General features: G+C 46.9%; 1 protein-coding gene across 1 annotated transcript in view; it reads right to left on the reverse strand.

The window, feature by feature from the left end:
• Nucleotides 1-586: 586 nt before the first annotated feature.
• The window catches only part of LOC147730218 (pinopsin-like), a 136,589-nt gene continuing 120,677 nt past the window's right edge, over nucleotides 587-16,498 (reverse strand). Inside the window, exon 5 of the mRNA XM_086958529.1 lies at nucleotides 587-825. Within this exon, the coding sequence (XP_086814655.1) occupies nucleotides 682-825 (144 nt within the window). The 3' untranslated portion in view covers nucleotides 587-681. The remainder of the gene's footprint in view (nucleotides 826-16,498) is intronic.

The following is a 16,498-nucleotide window of genomic DNA, read 5'->3' on the forward strand; positions in this document are numbered from 1 at the left end:
AGACTTCTGTAAATAAACATAAAGAGGGACCCAGTTGAATGACGAGGTTAGCATCGCCAAGCTCGATGGTTGATTAACACTGCAGTGCAAGGAGTTACAGATGACATATTCATGCTGCTGTCTTTATCGTTACAGACACTGTTAAAGGGTTGAGCTGACTCGAGATTCATCTGACTCGCAAAAAATGTTTATGCTTAGAGTTCTATTCTTTCATGATTTACGCTACATTGCAAGTGGTCAAGTAAACAGCATTTTACTTATTCATACTGGTTCAAACTAAAAGGGAATATTGTGCAAATCGCAACCAAAAGTTTGGGCGCAGGAATAAAGATAGTCACAAATTTTAAAGGATAACACAATGCATGTTTAAAGGTGCAAATCATGTTGCATTCACGGAAGTGCAGGTAATTAAAGTGGCCAGCTTGAAAATCAAGCATTTGCAATGCAATAGGTCTCGCATTAAAGAAAGTTTGAGCTATTAACTTTGCAAATAATAATGCAACACCAATAGCTCAAAGGTTCAGTAATGCGAGACCTATTGCATTGCAAATGTTGTTTGATTAGTTGCTGCTTAGATGGAAGAGAATAAAAACACTAAAATCTGCTCTGGCGCTTCTCAGCAAGCGAGCTGGTCGATCAATCCCCACTGGTTCCGTCGAGACTTCCAAAGGAGGGCATCTCTCACGCTGGCGTGACCTTATTCCCGCCTCCCTCTGAAACGGAAGTCACGTCTGTGCGCGCGCTGCCCACTGTGGCGCTCCCGTCTTCCTCGCCTCCGCGGGGGCTGCGGCCGCAGCAGATCAGCGTCAGCAGGCAGTTACGGAACTGTACACGAAGAAAAGACATTCTGTTACTGGTAGCCACACCGGGACACTATTATAACATTTTCCTTGCTAAAGGAAGTGAGCGTACAAAAGCAATAGAAATGCTCAAGGATGCCCGATTAGGAAGCAGGGTAAACAGGTCTTGCGATGCCTCATCTCTTAGCTAAACAAGAACCTTTCGCTTTGACACAATGCACCCCTGACGCACCAGGCCCCTGGTTTGAATTGATTATGTTGTAAAAGTCCATACATGGTTGTACGCCGCTGACTGACTGTCTTTAACTACTCATTTGAACGTGGTGGTGTCTATGTCCACCACTGACTGACGCTTTAAGGTGAAGCAATTTTTACAAGAGAAAGGTTTGAGGTCCGTGAATGCGGAAAATCATACTCGAGCATTGCATCGCATTTTCTATTCTCAGTCGAGACTGCCTAGGAAGAGAGGGCATGTCTGACTGCCACTCCACAATTGGAGATCAATATACATCTAATGAGGCAGTACACATCTGGCGTCTGTAGTCAAAATTGCTTTATTCAGTTAAAAGTAATCATAAAATATTTCATAAAAACAAGCATTTCATTATTTACATAAAAAATAGAAACGCGTCTAAGTCTGTGATGTTCAAAATATAAAAGTAATATGATATCAGATTAAAAGGTTTACAAATGTTTCTTTTTTCTCCTGACCTATATAGTGCAATTTAAAAAATTACACCATTAAAAAACAAATTCATTTACCTTGCAGTTGGTAATAAAATTAAAAAGGCAGGCTTCCTTAGTGTGGGCCGTTTGTTTTGTACACATTACTTTTTATACAGTTTGTAAAACAGAAAATAATTTATAGGAGTTTGTGTGGAAATTCAATAACAAGGGCATGGAGGAAGAATAGAAGACTATTCACCCATGATCAAAAAGGGCAACTTTAATATTGATTGTGTTAAGCCTAAAACAAGTCAAGAATTGCTGTGGGCAGAGTTGGTAGATACATTTTCATGGCAAAAGAACCAGGAGGCATTGGAGAGCACTCAAGACCCACTGCAACTTCTTACCCAGCCAGCGTCTGAGAAGGAAGACCTCACACTTTACAATATCATGGCAGCCAATAACAGAGTGCGCACTTCCCTGGAAATGCGAATTGACTCAGTAACGAGAGAGGTCTCACTCATCAGAGCCGACCTTCGGAATATGGACACGGGAGTCAATGTGGTGGAGGAGACAATGGCAAATCTGCAGACTGACATGGAAGTCTTCAAAAACAAACCTGTGAACTCCAAGCTGCAAGCAAAACCCTTAAAGCCAAACCTAACGACTATGAGAGTAGGTCTCGATGCAACAATTTCAGGATTATTGGCGTACCCAAGCGTGAAGCGGGACTGGCAGTGGATTTCTTGGTGGAGGAGCTGATCCTTAAGCACCTACGACCTCGTGGCCTTTCCCAAATCCGGGTGCTCCCCTGACACCAATTCTGGCCTGCATCTTCAACTTCAATATACTGCAGACAGCCCATATTGCCCCACCAGTGCCATATGAGAACAGTACAATCACTTTCTTTCCAGACTTTACGTTCAAAGTTCAGAGGCAGAGAAGTTTTCTGGGAGTTAAAAAGGCACTGCGTGACAAGGAGAACAAAGACACCATGCTTTTCCCAGCAAAGCTGCATGTGGAAGCAGAAGAAAGGCCTGATTCTTCGCAAACCCTGATAAAGCATGTAAGTGGCTGGATGGATGGCAGCAAGTAGGAGGCTCCGGTCCAAATGCAAAAAGATACAAGCGAGCAAGGAAACCACAGAAACACATGGACTTGAGCAAAGGAAGCGATAGCCAAGTTGAGGTGACTTGATGGATAAACACCGGACTTTTTAGACAGATCCAGGATCGATGAGCAGGCGTCCCAACTGGTGACCAACCAGGTAGACTGACTAGAGTAGGTAACTCACTGAGGTATTCAAGGCCACCAGCCGGTGGGCTCTCCAATGTAGCACATGGCCTGTTGGCTTTCTCCCGTAATATCTGCACTCTTCTTATGGCCCCCCTCTCCTCCATCGTCAGACACCACGGACTCAGCATAGTATCCTACGCCAACAACACCCAGCTAATCCTCTCTCTCACCAAGGACCCCGTCGCCACCAGACTCCACTTCCAGGAAGCAATGAAGGACGTTGCATCCTGGATGAGCAACAGCTGCCTGAAGCTCAACTCGGAGAAGACAGAAGTCCTCATCCTCGGACCCTGACCCTCCCTATGGCACATCTGGTGGCTCACCACTCTCAGCAGCCCTACCACCCCCATGAACCAGGCCCGTAACCTCGGCATCGTACTTGACTCCTCCGTCTCCATGACCCGACGTTACAACGCTGTCGCCTCCAGCTGCTTCCACACCATCTGCATCTTCCGAAAGACCTTCAAATAGATTCCCCACCGAATCAAGGAACGCCGTCACTCACGCACTCCTAACTAGAAGACTGGACTACGGAGACACCTTCTACGCCGGGATCTAGCGGCAGGAACACATCACCAAACACCTACCGAACCTCCACTGGCTCCCCTTAGAGAAAAGAGTCACTTTCAAGTTACTCACCCATGTCTACAAATGCCTCCACAACACCGGACCCCAATACCTCAACAAAAGAGTTTCCTTCCACGTACCCAAGAGAAACCTCCGATCCACCGGCCTTGTCCTCGCTGAAACCCTGTGCATCTGCCAAACGAGGACAAGCAGAAGAGCCTTCTCCTACATAGCGGCCAAGACCTGGAACAAGCTCCCTATCGACATCAGACGCTCCTTTTCCCTGAACACCTTCAGGAAAGCACTCAAGACTTGGTACTTCGACTGAACGGAGCTGCAAAACCCCCCACACCTCCAGTGCCTTGAGACCCTCACGGTGAATAGCGCGCTTCCCAATTCCCTGATTGAGTGATTGATTTATTGGAAGCTCCAGACGGCCTACATCTCTTCCCACTGCAACAGAAAAAACACTTACTCAGCAAATATAAAAGCCATTGTGCCATGTGGGGAGGTAGCTCAGTTCTTCAAGCACAGGCTGTTGAGATCTTTATGCCAGCTACACTTCACATGTTGGTATTCCTGCAGATCAGCTCAGCTGTTTATCGTTCTATAATCAGTAAAATGACCATGCAGTAGGGCTACTTATAATAAAGGCTATTATTTACAGATCTTTTTATATGAAGGATGTGTGGATTGTGGTGCATTATATGGTATTGTTATGCAACCTTACTGTGAAATATTCTCACAAAACTGTCTTGGGTCCAGTCAGGCTAATTTCTAAAATCTGGGTCGCTGTGGCTTCGAGTAGCAAGGCTTAAACAAATAAACCTGCGTAAAGCATTTAGAAGCACCAGACAACTAAATGAGAAATTCTCGCAACACAAAAGAAATACAACACCAATTTATAAAAATAGATTATAATTTTAGCAACTTTTAGACGCCAAGATGAACAAAATCCAGCAGAGGGTTCCAGAAACATAGGGGGATATTCACAAGAATGTGTTATATTTATCGCAAAATTAGCTTAACGCAACTCTTCACATCGCATTCTATTGCGGGAAAATAAAGCAGTATCAACATTGTATTCTCTCAACACAGCAGTACCATGCGATAGGCTCCCGATAACCTGTCAAATGTCAGCGATAAAGTCAACGCAACGCTGCAAAATTGCAAAACGAATGCCAAAAGTCCACGAAAACCAGCAACAGGCCTGCAATTCCCACGCGTCATGCAGGAAAATGCACTATAAAAGGGAGAAAAATGGATGCACCCGGACCGAGTGCAGAGGCCAATGCAAACCCCACAAGACCCACAGACCACCAACAAGGAACCTCAGGGTCTGGGAAGGGCAAGAAGAAGAGGAAGACGGGGTGCAGTCCGAAGGAAAAGCAGATCAAAGTCATGGAGGTGACAGAACACTACCATCAACTGAATGCCAATTTGAGAAATGAGAATGCAGTCGGAGTGTCGAGGAGGTCAATGGAGGAGGCCAAGAGGCGCTGTCATGATGTGAAAAACCAAACCAAGCACAAGCCTGCTGCCAACAGGAAGGCAGCAACGGCGAAAGGAGGTGGGAATCCTGCGCCACAGGAAGAGCTGGAGGAAATGGAGGCCACAGTTATCAGTGTGGAGATGGTGCAAGGAGCTGGGAGTATGGACACAGCTCGATAGGACCTGACACAACATCAACAGGGTGAGTAACGACCAGGGACTTGGGGGACGGGGGGACACATGCACACAATCACCTAGGATCATGTCCCTGATCCCCGTGACACACTGCAGCACACACACATAGCAATAACAGCACATCCCACGACAATGTGGTGCAAAGTGCAACACCGACACTGCAGAACAGAGGACACAACAGAGTCTGCTCATGCGCAAAAACAGGCCAATCACATCTAACATAGCAGGAAACAGTGAGATTGAAATGTACGTGTACAACCTTACATCCGTCATGTAGTCCAAATGTCCACTGTCCCGCATCAAATATCCAGCACCTCCCAAACAGTCACAATGTACATTGTCGTACAGTCTGCATGTAAACTAGAACAATGCGACAACATACATGTCAACACAATGTCAACATGCATCTCCCCTTCACATTGCAGAGGGACAAACAACACCTCCAGCAGAGCAGATCAGACAACCCATCAGTGTTGCTGGAGAGGACCACCACACCTTCGACACCGACGCCCTACAACAGCTCATGGACATCTTAATCAACCCACCCCCAGGACCAGGGCAGCGAAGCTACATAGAGGAAACCCCAGCCCCTGCACAGACCACACAGCAGGAAGCACCCGTCACCACGGCTGGCACCAAACACTTGACGGAGGCACATATTGCATTCCAATGGCAGGTGTTAGAGTTCCAAAAGGAGGTGACCGAACCAGGCCCCTGGTTTGAATTGATTATGTTGTAAAAGTCCATACATGGTTGTACGCCGCTGACTGACTGTCTTTAACTACTCATTTGAACGTGGTGGTGTCTATGTCCACCACTGACTGACGCTTTAAGGTGAAGCAATTTTTACAAGAGAAAGGTTTGAGGTCCGTGAATGCGGAAAATCATACTCGAGCATTGCATCGCATTTTCTATTCTCAGTCGAGACTGCCTAGGAAGAGAGGGCATGTCTGACTGCCACTCCACAAATGGAGATCAATATACATCTAATGAGGCAGTACACATCTGGCGTCTGTAGTCAAAATTGCTTTATTCAGTTAAAAGTAATCATAAAATATTTCATAAAAACAAGCATTTCATTATTTACATAAAAAATAGAAACGCGTCTAAGTCTGTGATGTTCAAAATATAAAAGTAATATGACATCAGATTAAAAGGTTTACAAATGTTTCTTTTTTCTCCTGACCTATATAGTGCAATTTAAAAAATGACACCATTAAAAAACAAATTCATTTACCTTGCAGTTGGTAATAAAATTAAAAAGGCAGGCTTCCTTAGTGTGGGCCGTTTGTTTTGTACACATTACTTTTTATACAGTTTGTAAAACAGAAAATAATTTATAGGAGTTTGTGTGGAAATTCAATAACAAGGGCATGGAGGAAGAACAGAAGACTATTCACCCATGATCAAAAAGGGCAACTTTAATATTGATTGTGTTAAGCCTAAAACAAGTCAAGAATTGCTGTGGGCAGAGTTGGTAGATACATTTTCATGGCAAAAGAACCAGGAGGCATTGGAGAGCACTCAAGACCCACTGCAACTTCTTACCCAGCCAGCGTCTGAGAAGGAAGACCTCACACTTTACAATATCATGGCAGCCAATAACAGAGTGCGCACTTCCCTGGAAATGCGAATTGACTCAGTAACGAGAGAGGCCTCACTCATCAGAGCCGACCTTCGGAATATGGACACGGGAGTCAATGTGGTGGAGGAGACAATGGCAAATCTGCAGACTGACATGGAAGTCTTCAAAAACAAACCTGTGAACTCCAAGCAGCAAGCAAAACCCTTAAAGCCAAACCTAACGACTATGAGAGTAGGTCTCGATGCAACAATTTCAGGATTATTGGCGTACCCAAGCGTGAAGCGGGACTGGCAGTGGATTTCTTGGTGGAGGAGCTGATCCTTAAGCACCTACGACCTCGTGGCCTTTCCCAAATCCGGGTGCTCCCCTGACACCAATTCTGGCCTGCATCTTCAACTTCAATATACTGCAGACAGTCCATATTGCCCCACCAGTGCCATATGAGAACAGTACAATCACTTTCTTTCCAGACTTTACGTTCAAAGTTCAGAGGCAGAGAAGTTTTCTGGGAGTTAAAAAGGCACTGCGTGAGAAGGAGAACAAAGACACCATGCTTTTCCCAGCAAAGCTGCATGTGGAAGCAGAAGAAAGGCCTGATTCTTCGCAAACCCTGATAAAGCATGTAAGTGGCTGGATGGATGGCAGCAAGTAGGAGGCTCCGGTCCAAATGCAAAAAGATACAAGCGAGCAAGGAAACCACAGAAACACATGGACTTGAGCAAAGGAAGCGATAGCCAAGTTGAGGTGACTTGATGGATAAACACCGGACTTTTTAGACAGATCCAGGATCGATGAGCAGGCGTCCCAACTGGTGACCAACCAGGTAGACTGACTAGGGTAGGTAACTCACTGAGGTATTCAAGGCCACCAGCCGGTGGGCTCTCCAATGTAGCACATGGCCTGTTGGCTTTCTCCCGTAATATCTGCACTCTTCTTATGGCCCCCCTCTCCTCCATCGTCAGACACCACGGACTCAGCATAGTATCCTACGCCGACAACACCCAGCTAATCCTCTCTCTCACCAAGGACCCCGTCGCCACCAAACTCCACTTCCAGGAAGCAATGAAGGACGTTGCATCCTGGATGAGCAACAGCTGCCTGAAGCTCAACTCGGAGAAGACAGAAGTCCTCATCCTCGGACCCTGACCCTCCCTATGGCACAACATCTGGTGGCTCACCACTCTCAGCAGCCCTACCACCCCCATGAACCAGGCCCGTAACCTCGGCATCGTACTTGACTCCTCCGTCTCCATGACCCGACGTTACAACGCTGTCGCCTCCAGCTGCTTCCACACCATCTGCATCTTTCGAAAGACCTTCAAATAGATTCCCCACCGAATCAAGGAACACCGTCACTCACGCACTCATAACTAGAAGACTGGACTACGGAGACACCTTCTACGCCGGGATCTAGCGGCAGGAACACATCACCAAACACCTACCGAACCTCCACTGGCTCCCCTTAGAGAAAAGAGTCACTTTCAAGTTACTCACCCATGTCTACAAATGCCTCCACAACACCGGACCCCAATACCTCAACAAAAGAGTTTCCTTCCACGTACCCAAGAGAAACCTCCGATCCACCGGCCTTGTCCTCGCTGAAACCCTGTGCATCTGCCAAACGAGGACAAGCAGAAGAGCCTTCTCCTACATAGCGGCCAAGACCTGGAACAAGCTCCCTATCGACATCAGACGCTCCTTTTCCCTGAACACCTTCAGGAAAGCACTCAAGACTTGGTACTTCGACTGAACGGAGCTGCAAAACCCCCCACACCTCCAGTGCCTTGAGACCCTCACGGTGAATAGCGCGCTTCCCAATTCCCTGATTGAGTGATTGATTTATTGGAAGCTCCAGACGGCCTACATCTCTTCCCACTGCAACAGAAAAAACACTTACTCAGCAAATATAAAAGCCATTGTGCAATGTGGGGAGGTAGCTCAGTTCTTCAAGCACAGGCTGTTGAGATCTTTATGCCAGCTACACTTCACATGTTGGTATTCCTGCAGATCAGCTCAGCTGTTTATCGTTCTACGATCAGTAAAATGACCATGCAGTAGGGCTACTTATAATAAAGGCTTTTATTTACAGATCTTTTAATATGAAGGATGTGTGGATTGTGGTGCATTATATGGTATTGTTATGCAACCTTACTGTGAAATATTCTCACAAAACTGTCTTGGGTCCAGTCAGGCTAATTTCTAAAATCTGGGTCGCTGTGGCTTCGAGTAGCAAGGCTTAAACAAATAAACCTGCGTAAAGCATTTAGAAGCACCAGACAACTAAATGAGAAATTCTCGCAACACAAAAGAAATACAACACCAATTTATAAAAATAGATTATAATTTTAGCAACTTTTAGACGCCAAGATGAACAAAATCCAGCAGAGGGTTCCAGAAACATAGGGGGATATTCACAAGAATGTGTTATATTTATCGCAAAATTAGCTTAACGCAACTCTTCACATCGCATTCTATTGCGGGAAAATAAAGCAGTATCAACATTGTATTCTCTCAACACAGCAGTACCATGCGATAGGCTCCCGATAACGTGTCAAATGTCCGCGATAAAGTCAACGCAACGCTGCAAAATTGCAAAACGAATGCCAAAAGTCCACGAAAACCAGCAACAGGCCTGCAATTCCCACGCGTCATGCAGGAAAATGCACTATAAAAGGGAGAAAAAAAGAAACTGCGTACCACCATGGATGCACCCGGACCGAGTGCAGAGGCCAACGCAAACCCCACAAGACCCACAGACCACCAACAAGGAACCTCAGGGTCTGGGAAGGGCAAGAAGAAGAGGAAGACGGGGTGCAGTCCGAAGGAAAAGCAGATCAAAGTCACGGAGGTGACAGAACACTACCATCAACTGAATGCCAATTTGAGAAATGAGAATGCAGTCGGAGTGTCGAGGAGGTCAATGGAGGAGGCCAAGAGGCGCTGTCATGATGTGAAAAACCAAACCAAGCACAAGCCTGCTGCCAACAGGAAGGCAGCAACGGCGAAAGGAGGTGGGAATCCTGCGCCACAGGAAGAGCTGGAGGAAATGGAGGCCACAGTTATCAGTGTGGAGATGGTGCAAGGAGCTGGGAGTATGGACACAGCTCGATAGGACCTGACACAACATCAACAGGGTGAGTAACGACCAGGGACTTGGGGGACGGGGGGACACATGCACACAATCACCCAGGATCATGTCCCTGATCCCCGTGACACACTGCAGCACACACACATAGCAATAACAGCACATCCCACGACAATGTGGTGCAAAGTGCAACACCGACACTGCAGAACAGAGGACACAACAGAGTCTGCTCATGCGCAAAAACAGGCCAATCACATCTAACATAGCAGGAAACAGTGAGATTGAAATGTACGTGTACAACCTTACATCCGTCATGTAGTCCAAATGTCCACTGTCCCGCATCAAATATCCAGCACCTCCCAAACAGTCACAATGTACATTGTCGTACAGTCTGCATGTAAACTAGAACAATGCGACAACATACATGTCAGCACAATGTCAACATGCATCTCCCCTTCACATTGCAGAGGGACAAACAACACCTCCAGCAGAGCAGATCAGACAACCCATCAGTGTTGCTGGAGAGGACCACCACACCTTCGACACCGACGCCCTACAACAGCTCATGGACATCTTAATCAACCCACCCCCAGGACCAGGGCAGCGAAGCTACATAGAGGAAACCCCAGCCCCTGCACAGACCACACAGCAGGAAGCACCCATCCCCACGGCTGGCACCAAACACTTGACGGAGGCACATATTGCATTCCAATGGTAGGTGTTAGAGTTCCAAAAGGAGGTGACCGAACCAGGCCCCTGGTTTGAATTGATTATGTTGTAAAAGTCCATACATGGTTGTACGCCGCTGACTGACTGTCTTTAACTACTCATTTGAACGTGGTGGTGGCTATGTCCACCACTGACTGACGCTTTAAGGTGAAGCAATTTTTACAAGAGAAAGGTTTGAGGTCCGTGAATGCGGAAAATCATACTCGAGCATTGCATCGCATTTTCTATTCTCAGTCGAGACTGCCTAGGAAGAGAGGGCATGTCTGACTGCCACTCCACAATTGGAGATAAATATACATCTAATGAGGCAGTACACATCTGGCGTCTGTAGTCAAAATTGCTTTATTCAGTTAAAAGTAATCATAAAATATTTCATAAAAACAAGCATTTCATTATTTACATAAAAAATAGAAACGCGTCTAAGTCTGTGATGTTCAAAATATAAAAGTAATATGATATCAGATTAAAAGGTTTACAAATGTTTCTTTTTTCTCCTGACCTATATAGTGCAATTTAAAAAATGACACCATTAAAAAACAAATTCATTTACCTTGCAGTTGGTAATAAAATTAAAAAGGCAGGCTTCCTTAGTGTGGGCCGTTTGTTTTGTACACATTACTTTTTATACAGTTTGTAAAACAGAAAATAATTTATAGGAGTTTGTGTGGAAATTCAATAACAAGGGCATGGAGGAAGAACAGAAGACTATTCACCCATGATCAAAAAGGGCAACTTTAATATTGATTGTGTTAAGCCTAAAACAAGTCAAAAATTGCTGTGGGCAGAGTTGGTAGATACATTTTCATGGCAAAAGAACCAGGAGGCATTGGAGAGCACTCAAGACCCACTGCAACTTCTTACCCAGCCAGCGTCTGAGAAGTAAGACCTCACACTTTACAATATCATGGCAGCCAATAACAGAGTGCGCACTTCCCTGGAAATGTGAATTGACTCAGTAACGAGAGAGGTCTCACTCATCAGAGCCGACCTTCGGAATATGGACACGGGAGTCAATGTGGTGGAGGAGACAATGGCAAATCTGCAGACTGACATGGAAGTCTTCAAAAACAAACCTGTGAACTCCAAGCTGCAAGCAAAACCCTTAAAGCCAAACCTAACGACTATGAGAGTAGGTCTCGATGCAACAATTTCAGGATTATTGGCGTACCCAAGCGTGAAGCGGGACTGGCAGTGGATTTCTTGGTGGAGGAGCTGATCCTTAAGCACCTACGACCTCGTGGCCTTTCCCAAATCCGGGTGCTCCCCTGACACCAATTCTGGCCTGCATCTTCAACTTCAATATACTGCAGACAGTCCATATTGCCCCACCAGTGCCATATGAGAACAGTACAATCACTTTCTTTCCAGACTTTACGTTCAAAGTTCAGAGGCAGAGAAGTTTTCTGGGAGTTAAAAAGGCACTGCGTGAGAAGGAGAACAAAGACACCATGCTTTTCCCAGCAAAGCTGCATGTGGAAGCAGAAGAAAGGCCTGATTCTTCGCAAACCCTGATAAAGCATGTAAGTGGCTGGATGGATGGCAGCAAGTAGGAGGCTCCGGTCCAAATGCAAAAAGATACAAGCGAGCAAGGAAACCACAGAAACACATGGACTTGAGCAAAGGAAGCGATAGCCAAGTTGAGGTGACTTGATGGATAAACACTGGACTTTTTAGACAGATCCAGGATCGATGAGCAGGCGTCCCAACTGGTGACCAACCAGGTAGACTGACTAGGGTAGGTAACTCACTGAGGTATTCAAGGCCACCAGCCGGTGGGCTCTCCAATGTAGCACATGGCCTGTTGGCTTTCTCCCGTAATATCTGCACTCTTCTTATGGCCCCCCTCTCCTCCATCGTCAGACACCACAGACTCAGCATAGTATCCTACGCCGACAACACCCAGCTAATCCTCTCTCTCACCAAGGACCCCGTCGCCACCAGACTCCACTTCCAGGAAGCAATGAAGGACGTTGCATCCTGGATGAGCAACAGCTGCCTGAAGCTCAACTCGGAGAAGACAGAAGTCCTCATCCTCGGACCCTGACCCTCCCTATGGCACAACATCTGGTGGCTCACCACTCTCAGCAGCCCTACCACCCCCATGAACCAGGCCCGTAATCTCGGCATCGTACTTGACTCCTCCGTCTCCATGACCCGACGTTACAACGCTGTCGCCTCCAGCTGCTTCCACACCATCTGCATCTTTCGAAAGACCTTCAAATAGATTCCCCACCGAATCAAGGAACGCCGTCACTCACGCACTCATAACTAGAAGACTGGACTACGGAGACACCTTCTACGCCGGGATCTAGCAGCAGGAACACATCACCAAACACCTACCGAACCTCCACTGGCTCCCCTTAGAGAAAAGAGTCACTTTCAAGTTACTCACCCATGTCTACAAATGCCTCCACAACACCGGACCCCAATACCTCAACGAAAGAGTTTCCTTCCACGTACCCAAGAGAAACCTCCGATCCACCGGCCTTGTCCTCGCTGAAACCCTGTGCATCTGCCAAACGAGGACAAGCAGAAGAGCCGTCTCCTACATAGCGGCCAAGACCTGGAACAAGCTCCCTATCGACATCAGACGCTCCTTTTCCCTGAACACCTTCAGGAAAGCACTCAAGACTTGGTACTTCGACTGAACGGAGCTGCAAAACCCCCCACACCTCCAGTGCCTTGAGACCCTCACGGTGAATAGCGCGCTTCCCAATTCCCTGATTGAGAGATTGATTTATTGGAAGCTCCAGACGGCCTACATCTCTTCCCACTGCAACAGAAAAAACACTTACTCAGCAAATATAAAAGCCATTGTGCAATGTGGGGAGGTAGCTCAGTTCTTCAAGCACAGGCTGTTGAGATCTTTATGCCAGCTACACTTCACATGTTGGTATTCCTGCAGATCAGCTCAGCTGTTTATCGTTCTACGATCAGTAAAATGACCATGCAGTAGGGCTACTTATAATAAAGGCTTTTATTTACAGATCTTTTAATATGAAGGATGTGTGGATTGTGGTGCATTATATGGTATTGTTATGCAACCTTACTGTGAAATATTCTCACAAAACTGTCTTGGGTCCAGTCAGGCTAATTTCTAAAATCTGGGTCGCTGTGGCTTCGAGTAGCAAGGCTTAAACAAATAAACCTGCGTAAAGCATTTAGAAGCACCAGACAACTAAATGAGAAATTCTCGCAACACAAAAGAAATACAACACCAATTTATAAAAATAGATTATAATTTTAGCAACTTTTAGACGCCAAGATGAACAAAATCCAGCAGAGGGTTCCAGAAACATAGGGGGATATTCACAAGAATGTGTTATATTTATCACAAAATTAGCTTAACGCAACTCTTCACATCGCATTCTATTGCGGGAAAATAAAGCAGTATCAACATTGTATTCTCTCAACACAGCAGTACCATGCGATAGGCTCCCGATAACGTGTCAAATGTCCGCGATAAAGTCAACGCGACGCTGCAAAATTGCAAAACGAATGCCAAAAGTCCACGAAAACCAGCAACAGGCCTGCAATTCCCACGCGTCATGCAGGAAAATGCACTATAAAAGGGAGAAAAAAAGAAACTGCGTACCACCATGGATGCACCCGGACCGAGTGCAGAGGCCAACGCAAACCCCACAAGACCCACAGACCACCAACAAGGAACCTCAGGGTCTGGGAAGGGCAAGAAGAAGAGGAAGACGGGGTGCAGTCCGAAGGAAAAGCAGATCAAAGTCACGGAGGTGACAGAACACTACCATCAACTGAATGCCAATTTGAGAAATGAGAATGCAGTCGGAGTGTCGAGGAGGTCAATGGAGGAGGCCAAGAGGCGCTGTCATGATGTGAAAAACCAAACCAAGCACAAGCCTGCTGCCAACAGGAAGGCAGCAACGGCGAAAGGAGGTGGGAATCCTGCGCCACAGGAAGAGCTGGAGGAAATGGAGGCCACAGTTATCAGTGTGGAGATGGTGCAAGGAGCTGGGAGTATGGACACAGCTCGATAGGACCTGACACAACATCAACAGGGTGAGTAACGACCAGGGACTTGGGGGACGGGGGGACACATGCACACAATCACCCAGGATCATGTCCCTGATCCCCGTGACACACTGCAGCACACACACATAGCAATAACAGCACATCCCACGACAATGTGGTGCAAAGTGCAACACCGACACTGCAGAACAGAGGACACAACAGAGTCTGCTCATGCGCAAAAACAGGCCAATCACATCTAACATAGCAGGAAACAGTGAGATTGAAATGTACGTGTACAACCTTACATCCGTCATGTAGTCCAAATGTCCACTGTCCCGCATCAAATATCCAGCACCTCCCAAACAGTCACAATGTACATTGTCGTACAGTCTGCATGTAAACTAGAACAATGCGACAACATACATGTCAACACAATGTCAACATGCATCTCCCCTTCACATTGCAGAGGGACAAACAACACCTCCAGCAGAGCAGATCAGACAACCCATCAGTGTTGCTGGAGAGGACCACCACACCTTCGACACCGACGCCCTACAACAGCTCATGGACATCTTAATCAACCCACCCCCAGGACCAGGGCAGCGAAGCTACATAGAGGAAACCCCAGCCCCTGCACAGACCACACAGCAGGAAGCACCCGTCACCACGGCTGGCACCAAACACTTGACGGAGGCACATATTGCATTCCAATGGCAGGTGTTAGAGTTCCAAAAGGAGGTGACCGAACAGGTGCGTGTGGGGTCAAAGCTCATGAAAGCTGAACTAGATCACATATGTGGGTGTCTAAGTCCCATCATGGACCACCTACACTCCACAAAGGAGACCCACACTGCGGCAGAGACACATGCATTTGCACATTTCCTTTAATGAACCATGCCCAGAGCCCTGGAATTATCATTCACACACCCACGCTGGACATCCGTACGACGGCCCAGTCCACTCCTCTTACATATGGAGTGAGTGATGACAAAGCTACATGTCCAAAGTCTTACCCACTGCTAGGGGTGACATGGTTGCATCCGCTGTACACAGCACAATGTAATGTTTTAGGGCCCGGGGCCCTCATGCATACATTATGACCACACTGACACATGCAGATAGTTAGTCGAACTGGCTACGGGTACGTGTCCCCTTCTCCTTTATTGGCAGGGCCACATGTACAGTGACGCCTGTGCTGGATGTGTGTGGGGTGAGCGTAAGCCAGCCCAGAAGGAGTGGTTGGTGTTGGCAACAACTTGAACAGTGAACACTATTAAAACGGAAACAGAAAACACCAGCATTACAGAGACAACTGTGGAGCATCATGGTGGTAGCTGGAGCAAGTACAGAAGTCACCCAGTATGCAAAAATTGTCCATGAGTTGCAGTGAACTGAGGTTGGGGCACTAGAGCTGATTGCATTCATGTGGAGAAAATGTCTAGGATTGTGTCCCTTTGGAATATTCCTGATGCAGCTGCAGTGGGGTGTGTTACACCTGCATCATCTTGCTCATCATCGTCCCAGGTCTCCCACACTGTATGAGCTGACATTGCCTCTCTGACATAGGCATTGCGGGCAAGGCTTTGCGCCGGACTAGTTCCTCCCTTCAGGGCCGGCAGCAGCAGGTCTGGCTTTCCCCGAGTGCCTCTGCGTCCCTGCTGGTGTCCACGGGAGTGCCACAGGGTTCATCACTTAGCCCTCTCCTTTTAACATCTATGTGACTCCTCTGGTGTATCTTGCTGAGTCACTGGGGGCTAAGGGAATGGCTTACGCCGATGATACCCAGCTGTTGTTTACCTGGCACAAGGTCGATGACTCTGTTGGGATGGCCCAACACTGATTATCCTCTGTTTTTCACTGGCTGGCCAATGCTCAACTGAAATGTAATGAAGGGAAGTCTGAGGTGCTGTTGTTTGGCTCCTTTTCCTCGGATTTCAGAGAGAGGCTTTGGCCTCCGGGTTTTCCTCGGCCCTCTGAAAGAACTGGCGCAGTGAAAAATCTCGGTGTCTGGTTTGATCAAAACCTGAGCTTTGTGACGCATGTGAAGAAATTGGCCGGCACTTGTTTCGGCATTCTCAAGAGCTTGAGGACGTTTTTTCC

This window comes from Lissotriton vulgaris, chromosome 2_1 (genome assembly GCF_964263255.1).
Source record: "Lissotriton vulgaris chromosome 2_1, aLisVul1.2, whole genome shotgun sequence".
NCBI lineage: Eukaryota > Metazoa > Chordata > Amphibia > Caudata > Salamandridae > Lissotriton > Lissotriton vulgaris.